Source organism: Notothenia rossii, assembly GCF_949606895.1.
Source record: "Notothenia rossii genome assembly, chromosome: 5".
In the NCBI taxonomy this organism is placed as follows: domain Eukaryota; kingdom Metazoa; phylum Chordata; class Actinopteri; order Perciformes; family Nototheniidae; genus Notothenia; species Notothenia rossii.
Window position 1 is genome coordinate 64,175,248 of NC_136903.1, and position 10,295 is coordinate 64,185,542.

The window sequence follows — 10,295 nt, forward strand, 5'->3', positions numbered from 1 at the left end:
ATAAAAATATAATTATAGTAATGTGAAAGCCTTTTAGAAATGATTTGCATGATAATTCCCACCGAGCTGTGAGCACTTATACATTTATGTGACGCTTTTCCACTCATCCTCCAGTTGTCGGTTTTCCTCTGTTGAAATCGACCAGCTGTGAAGGTGGGGGCGGGGCTTTTATACGCAAGTAGTGAAGACAATTCCGCGTAGTCTGCTCGCGTGTATCCTCCCTTTCGTCTCCTCCAGCACCCCTCCTCCCTCACCCCTCCTCGACTCATCCGTGTGCATTTCAGCTATTGGGACGTCCTTCAAAATGGCGTGTCTTGATCGATTTCCGGGTTAAGTCCCGGAGGAGGGGAAGAGAGGAGTCGAGGATGGGTATGAGGCTATTGTCTCTGTACACTGTCCCAGAGAGACACACACTAGCAAAGTATATATACACAATATATTTAGCAGAGGAACAGAACACAAGGACAGCCTCTTACACCCAGCAGCCCTCAGGCTCCGTTGAGTAGTGCTCCTGGAAAGGGCAATATGACTGGCTTCCCAAGTGAAGTCTCTTTGCATGTCCGAGACAATTAAAGAAATGAAATTGCTGCTCTTGACAGCAGACAATAGTACAGGACGTCCGTGACGTCACCCATAGGATTCTGCAGAGTTGCCGAGAAGCCCTTAGAAGGCGGAGTCGGCCACTAACGACTCGACACTGACGTCAGAGTTCAACTCCCAACTACTCCAAATAAGGGCAAAGAGGCGGAGCCGAGGCGGGACCTCCTGCCACCATGGATGTAGCCTGCCACCGAGCTGAAAGTTCCAGAGCTAGCTGAAGCTACCAAGCTAAGCTAACATGCTCCCCATCTGCACACTGCCGTGGCATTTTACGTTTCTAAGGTAAGCGGACATGAAACTATTCAGCAAAACTATAAATAATAGTCTTAAGTTATTGAGTTTTTAGCATAATACTTCAGAATCTTAAAATCCCTTAACGTTATATGCAATTGTGCTAAATTCAACACTGGAATCAAGCAAATATTAATATGTTTCGCATGACATTAGTTATTTATATTTTGATATCACTTAATTATATGTTTAATACATTTAAGTAAAGCTAAGGTACATTTGATGGTAGCTAGTTAGTGCTTTTACCTGTGAGGCCTCCTCCAAACAGCATAATAACCAGACTGTATCATTAAAACTAAGTAACAGTTCTAGATCCTTGACTTTAGACAAACAATTCAAAAGACAACATGTATTTAAAGACAAATCTTTATTTGAATGTGCCTCTTAACCTGATATATTAGTTATACAGTAATAGTATTGACAATCTAAAAAAACTGAGCAACTCAACTGTCAACTTTATGTTTCTTATTGTCTAAAGCATTTATTATTTTCATTTTCCCCCTCTCATATTCAGTGTGGACGGATTGAGACATCGTGGTGTCCAGAAAGCTGCAGAGACTTCAGGGAGAAACCTCCGTGTGATGGACGTCCTGTCTGTTGGTTTGGCTCGGAGAGGACTGAGGGTCTTTCCTCTACGAGGAGGACCAGGCCTGATGGAGGAGCCCATGCTGGGCAAAGCTGATACCAACTGCACAGGCCTAGTCTGTCACTTTATTTGACTAAATGTGTTTACTTATACATTTAATAGGTTTACACCTTCTGTCCATATGTGCTTTGTATTTAAAACATGTTTGATTAACTTTTGGTGGACATTAATAATTGTAATATACACACATCGACACTAGCTTGTCTGCATACTTGAGCACAGCCAATTTAAATTAACCTTATCGATGCATACAGTTCCTACCTACATAATAAAATATCTCTCTAAGTTACAAGGATGACCTTATTTTATCAACCTCAAACAGAAGCCTTTTGTTGTACAGTATTATCCCACTTAACGCTTAACACTTGTCTATTTCGTTTTAACCTTTTTATATAGTCTATGATTTTAACTTGGAGGCTACTATTAGCATCGTTAGTACCGATGTAGCTACCACTCGCTTACACGCTAACCCAAGCCTTAACATTAATTACTTAGCTGATTAAAATCATTAACACATAAATAAAGTACTCGAATTTCACTTACCGCAAAACCGCATTAATGCACCGTCTGTTTTAACCGCAGAGCGAGTCACAATAGTCCGATATATAAGCATGAAGAACAAACAAACATGGCCGGATCAAGTTGTGTTCCCTGGATGAACTGAGCATGCAGAGTCCCTGTAGCTAGCTTCACGGAGCAGCTAGCAGAGAGACAAGAAGCTAGCAGCAGCAGTCATTGAACGGAGCTGTCACTCAATGTGACCACGCCCTACTTTATGCATCACTTTAAGACTGAATATTAATTAAACAGATGAGTTGAGAAAAAATTCACTCCAGGATCCATAGACAGGAAGGGGGGATCTAACTATACAGAGAATATGGTTTTTTTAACCACTATGTAAACATGTTTATTTCTGCTGTAAAGTTGGGCATTTTAACATTGGGTTCTATGGAAATTGCTCCCTTCTGCAGACTGCTCCTACTGGCCACTAGATGAACTGCAGTTTGAGGCACTTCCTGATTTGCATCCCGGAAGTGTCCCAGAGTTTGCCGCTTTGTACAGATGCATCAGGGAGGCCAAGATTAAGAGAACATCTTTTCCTCAAGCAACTCTCCTTCCAGAAAAAACAAGAGTACTGCACCGCTGTTATAGTAAGATTAAAGGCTTCTCAACTGTTGAAGTTGATGGTTGTACATAATAAATATTTTAATCCAGTAATAATAAAAGCGGCCAAACTAAATCAAGCTAGCCACATTTTTTTGTAACAGCGCTAAACGGTTTAGCGCTAAACTAAGCTTGATTTAGTTTGGCCTCAGGTTTCTTACCTCCTAAGTTAGGGGTTTAGACTAAATCCCTAACTTAGGAGGTAAGAAACCTGAGTCTGCATACAGTGATGTACTACCAATAGTCCACATTTGTTTCTTTTATAAAGACAACCTGTTCCTCAGAGAAGTAAAACACTCAAACATAGGATTTCGGGCTGCTATGATAGCCTTTTCCCTTGGTTTAGGCATTTGGATTCATTGTTACTTGAGCTATTTTATTTGTTTACATAAAATCCAACTGTCATATAGTGTTTGAATGTGTGTGAATTTAATGTAACTGGAAGTGCTGCCTTGCGTGTGTTGAGTGAGCTAAATCTATGCAGGATTGACATGGATTTCGTAAATGGTCCACTGGTTAAATTATTTGAAAGCACGACATATCTATATTAGGAATAATGCAGTAACCTTTTACACCGATGCAAAGAAGACGGTTTAGGTTAATTTTTCTTATTCCGATTGAGGAACTGCTGGAAAAGTGGGTCTGAAATCCTCTGCGGATTGGCCACAAAGTGATGCAAGAGGGCCCATTGTGAAGATGTCACAAATTTGGTGTGTTCAGTGACGGAGGAAGTCCCCCAGGTGCGCATGCAAAAATAGATCTGCTTTGAATGACGTGTCGAAATAAAAACAGGGATTTCCAATGAGAGCCGTGATTCCCATGTTTAAGTGGGAGATCATTTTGTGCATGTGTGTGCACTTGGAACAGGGATTATGATCTACAGTATGTACAGTTCTTTAGAGACACACTGTCCAGCTGTATCACATGTAGCTCTCAGGGTTTATGAGGAAATGTTAACATGAGTTGTAGTCTACTGATGCAGGGACGTGGAAGTCCCGTGAAGCCTAATGACCTTGTCAGCTGCCACAGAGACAAGTGGATTGACAGGCCTTTCTCTCCAACAGCTGCCTCTCAGAACCCGGGAGTCTATCGAAATAATGGCTCTGGGATTGGAACAGGACATTTCCCTGCATACTTAATTATCACATAGGGAGTTTTGAGCATGTTTGGACCAGTCAGCACTGATATCGCAGGCAAAATAAAACATGTTTTTGTGTTATGACCAGTCCAAGACAAATCACAGCTGATGAGTCAAAGGTCATCTCCTCCTATAGCTGTAAGCCAGTTATGTTCTAATAACAGCCACACATCCTCAGCTATGTTTTGATTTCTGTCTTTGGCAGTAAATATGAAGACTTTTTCTTTGGACTTGGAGCATGCCAAGCGTTTCAGTTTCTATTGAAGGTCTGTAAAAGGATAAAAGCCTATTTTCTCAAGCAATTGCAAAAAGCAATCATAATGTTTTGCATCAATTAGGCATTTCCAAACATTCTGGCACAGGACCGTTTTGTCATGTCCAAAGCTGCACACCATACATCATCACTAATGTGTCCATGGCACAAGCTCAGGGGTCAGGAGGTCTAGCTGAGAGATGGCTTGAAATGATGATATAATAAGCTGAGAGCCACTGGCAGCGTGATGGCAGTCAGAGGGCATGCAGGGTGGCACTGCAGGGTTCAGGGCCAAAAATAAAATATCTTCCTTCCTCCATTGGCCAACATTCTCCACCTTATTTCGCTGTCACGTTTTAACTGGCGACAGACACTCAGCCTGATCTCACCAAATAAATTAAGTCTTGTCAAAGAGGGAGGTTGAAATCCAAGGTTAACAATGTTTACAGCTTCCGGAAATATGGAATTCTGTTTCATGTCTTTCCAAAGGGAGATGAAATTAGAAAGGGTAGCCCTCTCTGTGGGACTCAGACAGAATGCATAATTTAATTGAAAGGCACATTAACTTTGAGACAGCTAATGAAAGGAATGAAAACACAGAGACAGAGACCATTTCAATTGGTGAGAGTTGAAGCGGGCGGAGATAGTTGCCAAGGAGATAAGTCCTGTGAGCAAGAGGTGTGACTCCTGCGTCACTGACTGTTTTTTTCCATTTGGTATTCCTCCCTCCTCTCCTGATAGTTTCTCAGTCCTTCAACGTTTCTGCAACGTCAGACATCATGCTTCTGCAAGACCAGCACTAGCACCACCATCTCCCACCGTCACTAGAGACGTAGGTGGGGGGGGGGGGATGCTCGCCTGTTTTCCTTTTTCCAAGATCATCCTCAAAGTCAGGGCTTCACATGTGATGAGTGGAGGAAAATATTTCTGACTGTCGCTGAAGACATTTCCCTCCTGTTCACAGCTAGTCTGCCAGTGTCAGGGTGACACACACACACACACACACACACACAAACACACACACACACACACACACACACACACACTTTTAGTTTTGTATGGCATACCACCATTTCCCTAAATCACCCGTGGAAGCCATATTTCGTGGTGATTGATGGATTTGGGGTGACATTTAGAGAAACGACTTCAATTAGTAGATGGGTCTTGCACTGACACACACTGGCATGCATGAGTTCATATTTCTCTGTCCTCCCCCGCTGTCCTGTGCTGCAGAGTTACGCAAGAAAGGACACACACTCATTCAACCCTTGTTTAGTGACGGTTTCCAGGACAATGAATTTTAAATTGAGGTTTATTTATGGACAAATTATGGCAAAAAGCAACCTAAAATTAAATGTGCGATTCATATCTAAGCAGGTCGACTTCAGAATAATATTCTTTCCACATAACCTTGTAAGTTGTTTTTTGAGTTCTTCTTAGTAGGTTGTTGGTCAATTTATATGTATAATTTCAAATGATTTTGTCTACAGTGTTTACTGTTGGCAGCTTAAGTTGTGAAGATGCACTTTTCGGATCTGTTTGGTCGTTTTACGGTAGTTGTCGATAAGGACTTTGATCAAACAGAGCATAGAACTGACCATAACACATTATTTTGTGGGGGTTTTTCTATTTGTTTGCTGTGGTGAGCTAATGTTAAAAGCAGGAACCGTTATTTCATTCCTGTTTCTGTGTGCTACACAATAAACAATATTTTTCTATGATAGCAATGTTAAGGGGGCTTTAGTTCTGAAACAGAAGGTTGACAATGCAATTCAGCAACCCATTCACTACTGAGAAGATCTACCCACTCAGTTATTTCTTGCATTTCTGAGGCCATTTAAAAAAACGAAACAACCTGATACGCCCTATTGTGTGCAGATAAATTCCTTTTTGAGAACTTTGGAAATGTAGCCTTTGCAGATCATTTACCTGCACAAAAACCCATATAAGACGTTACAGGAAAGGGGAAAACCCCAAATGTATAATGGGGCCCTTCGATACCTCACTTTTAGCAACTGATTATTAAATAAAGATTTGTAGCTGCTTAGTTTAGGGAAGATGGATCACTGATATCGGATTGGAAACCACATATATCATAAAAGCTACTATCTAATTTAATTTTTTTTTTAAATGTTTACCTTGTGTGAATCTGTACTGTCCTGTTTTTCACACTCGCTCTGCTGTTGCTTTAACTCCTGAATTTCCCCACGGGGATAAATACATCTTCCATCTTATCGTATCTTATATTATGTTACTCGCAGGAACCCTGAGAAAAATGTAAACTCTAAAATCCTTACATGTTTAATATAATAAATCCAAACTGCAGATGAGGCGGAACTTCAAACACATGTAAATGTGCAACGCGGTTTTTTCTATTTTAAAATACCCCCCAAAATGTGCAGATTGCCAAGGCAAACAACGTGAGGAAAATCGTCACAACAACAAGACGGGCAATAGAGGACACAGGATAGGAAGTACGCAGCAGAGAGCCTCATTAGGAAATATGTCTGAACTAAGACGCTGAACACACAAAGGACAAGAACTGTCCGACCCCTGCTGCTCCCACCTCTAAAACCCTCTATGATTTGGAGTCCAATGACGGAGAAACTGAGTTCAGACGGACAAATGTCCTCATCAGTTCTTCTCCAATCTAATGGATGTCTCCGAGGGAGCCACAGAGAGGAGCTTCGTAATCAGTCATGACTCTCTCCCTTATCATTCAAAGCACCTTCCTGCTTGGAAAATGTCACAGTCCCACCAGACTCTGCAGTGCATGTGTGTGAATGAGAGAGGGGGGGGGGGGACATTGAGACATCTGAGTGTGAGATGGATTGAAGCGCTGATGTGGAGGCAGCAGGATGGCGAGGTTAGAGAGAACAGCTACTGTGAAACGTCTCCCTGTGCCGGTATTAGTCAAAGCAATTCCATATATCATCCTCCTTGCCCCCCAGACTCTGTTGTCATTCTGCCCGGAAAAGTGTGATGGATGGGCTCCCATTGCTGTTTATTCCAACTCCATGAAAGTAGCAGTCCTAGGATAGGAACGCCTTTAAACAAATGGTTTGATTTTCTTACTTAGAGTATCAGACTGATGGGTCTTGCACGGCAGCACATTTCAGAAAAACACATTTGGAAAACCAATATTCCTTGTTTGCATTTTTTAAGTTGATACTAAAGTAAAAACCCAAAAAAAGGGGGAACTGCAGAGTTTGGGAAAACATTTATTGGGGTTTGTCACTTGTGATTGCTTTCAAAAACAGCTTTGTGCTAAACATTTGAATATAAAAGTTGCTTATGGAAATTAAAGTAAAACCTAATAGAGGTGTCACACATAATAACTTAATAAAATTAAATGTAACAACTACTACAGTGCAACAAAACAGGAAGATTAAATATGGACTCTTAAACATAAGATCTTTAGCATCCAAAGCAATATTGGTAAATGATTTAATATCAGATTATAATATTGATATATGCTGTCTCACTGAAACTTGGTTGAGACATGAAGAATATGTCAGCATAAATGAGGCCACTCCACCCAGCCATATCAATACTCATATTGCCCGAGGCGCGGGCCGAGGAGGTGGAGTTGCAGCAATCTTTGACTCAAGTTTACTTATCAATACTAAACAAAAATTAAATTATACCTCCTTTGAAAGTCTCCTTTTTAGTCTTACGCATCCGACCTGGAAAACTTTGCAGCCAATCTTATTTGTTACAGTGTACCGTGCACCAGGTCCTTATTCAGAATTCTTATCAGAAGTCTCTGAGTTTTTATCAACTTTGGTACTTAAAACAGATAAAGTAATTATCGTAGGTGACTTTAAAATTCATGTTGACGATGATAAAAATAGCCTCACTGTTGTATTTAACTCTATATTAAATTATGTTGGTTTCTGTCAGAGTGTAAATAAACCAACCCACTGCAATAATCACACTCTCGACCTTGTTCTGGCTTATGGTATTGAAATTGAGCAACTATTAGTCGAACCGCATAATCCTTCTTTATCCGACAATTTTTTGGTAACTTTTGAAGTACTGTTACTAGACTACAAAGCATTAGCCAAAAGCTCCTGCAGCAGAAACCTATCTGTTAGTGCTATAGCCAAATTTAAGGAAGAGATTCCACCATTACTTAACTCGATAGCATGTCTGCATGTAGGGGAGGAAACTTATAAAAAATGTACACCACCCCAAATTGATCATGTTGTTGATAGTGCTTCAGATGCGCTGCAAAAAAAAAATTAGACTCTGTTGCTCCTTTGAAAAAGAAGAAAATAAAACAACATAGTATAGGTCCATGGCATAATGCCGAAACCCGCAAAATAAAGCAAAAGTGGAGACAACTTGAAAGGATATGGCGTTCCACTAAACTTGAAGAATCTCGTTTAATTTTGGCATATTACTCTCAATGAATATAAGAAAGCACTGCGTAAAGTGAGAGCAGCCTACTACTCTTTATTAATAGATGAGAATAAGAAAAATGCAAGATTTCTCTTCAGCACTGTAGCCAGGCTGACAGAGAGCCACAGCTCGATTGAGCCTTCTATTCCCATAGCACTCAGTCGCAATGATTTTATGTGCTTTTTTAACGATAAAATTGTTACTCTTAGAAACAAAATTAATGACCTTTTGCCTTTGACCAGTATAGTGTTATCAACAGCTCCCAGAAACCTAAGTTCTAATATTACACTAGATAGTAAACTAGAATGCTTTTCAGCCATAAACCTTGAACAATTAAATTCAATGATTCTTTCTTCTAAACCATCAACGTGTATGTTAGACCCAATTCCAACTAAGCTGTTCAAAAAAGTTTTTCCATTAATTAGCACTTCTTTATTAAATATTATGAATATGTCTTTATTATCAGGTTATGTTCCACAATCATTTAAAGTTGCAGTAATAAAACTTCTTCTTAAAAAGCACAACCTCGATCCAGAGGTTTTAGCCAACTATAGACCTATTTCTAATCTTCCGTTCCTCTCAAAAATTCTTGAGAAAGCGGTCGCAAAACAGCTGTGTGATTACTTAAAAAACTATGATTTATTTGAAGATTTTCAGTCTGGCTTTAGAACACATCATAGCACAGAGACAGCTCTGGTTAAAGTCACAAATGACATTCTAATAGCCTCTGACAAGGGACCTGTCTCTATTCTTGTTTTGCTCGATCTCAGTGCTGCATTTGATACTATCGATCATGATATCCTATTGCAAAGACTAGAACACTTAGTTGGCATAAAGGGAACTGCTTTAGGCTGGTTTAGGTCCTATCTATCTGAACGCTCTCAGTTTGTACGTGTCAATGATGAATCTTCCATGCAAACCAAAGTTAGCCATGGAGTGCCACAGGGCTCAGTGCTTGGACCTATTTTGTTCACACTATATATGCTTCCGCTAGGCAATATTATAAGGAATCATTCTGTAAATTTCCACTGTTATGCGGATGATACTCAACTATATTTATCCATCAAGCCTGATGAAACCAATCACCTAAATAAAATGCAAGACTGTCTCAAGGACTTAAAAACGTGGATGACCTTAAACTTTTTGATGTTAAACACAACCAAAACTGAAGTTATTGTACTCGGCCCAAAGAATCTACGAAACAAACTATCTAAAGATATACTAGTTATGGATGGCATTAATTTGGCCTCCAGTGAGACTGTAAGGAATCTTGGTGTTATATTTGATCAGGATTTATCCTTTAACGCCCACATAAAATCAATCTCAAGGACCGCCTACTTCCATCTACGCAACATTGCCAAAATTAGGCATATCTTGCCTCAAAACGATGCAGAGAAACTAGTCCATGCATTTGTTACTTCTAGGCTGGATTATTGTAACTCTTTATTATCAGGGTGTACCAAAAAGTCAGTCAAGTCGCTTCAGCTGATTCAAAATGCTGCAGCTCGTGTACTAACCAGAGTTAGGAAAAGGGACCACATTACTCCTGTTCTGGCTGCCTTACACGCATCGGCGTCGCGAGACCCTTTTCACGGGGGCACGTGCCCCCCTGTAGATCTGAGGTGCCCCGGTATGCCTGGGTCACTGATTTTTTAATTTATTTATTAATTTATTCAGGGTTCGAAATGGCGACACGCCCGCACGCCCGGGTCTAGTAACTTTCCTATCGGACTAGTAACTCTATGCACTTGCCTGCCCGTGTGTCTGGTAACTTTATAACCCCTTTGCACGGAGCGTCT

General features: G+C 40.4%; 1 protein-coding gene across 1 annotated transcript; it reads left to right on the forward strand.

The window, feature by feature from the left end:
* The first annotated feature begins 765 nt into the window (after positions 1-765).
* Positions 766-10,029, forward strand: LOC307041431 (uncharacterized protein). Its single transcript, XM_079684836.1, has 2 exons — positions 766-882; positions 1,406-10,029. The coding sequence occupies exon 2, from the start codon at positions 7,387-7,389 to the stop codon at positions 8,338-8,340; it is 954 nt and encodes a 317-aa protein (XP_079540962.1). The 5' UTR covers positions 766-882; positions 1,406-7,386; the 3' UTR covers positions 8,341-10,029.
* Positions 10,030-10,295: the final 266 nt, after the last annotated feature.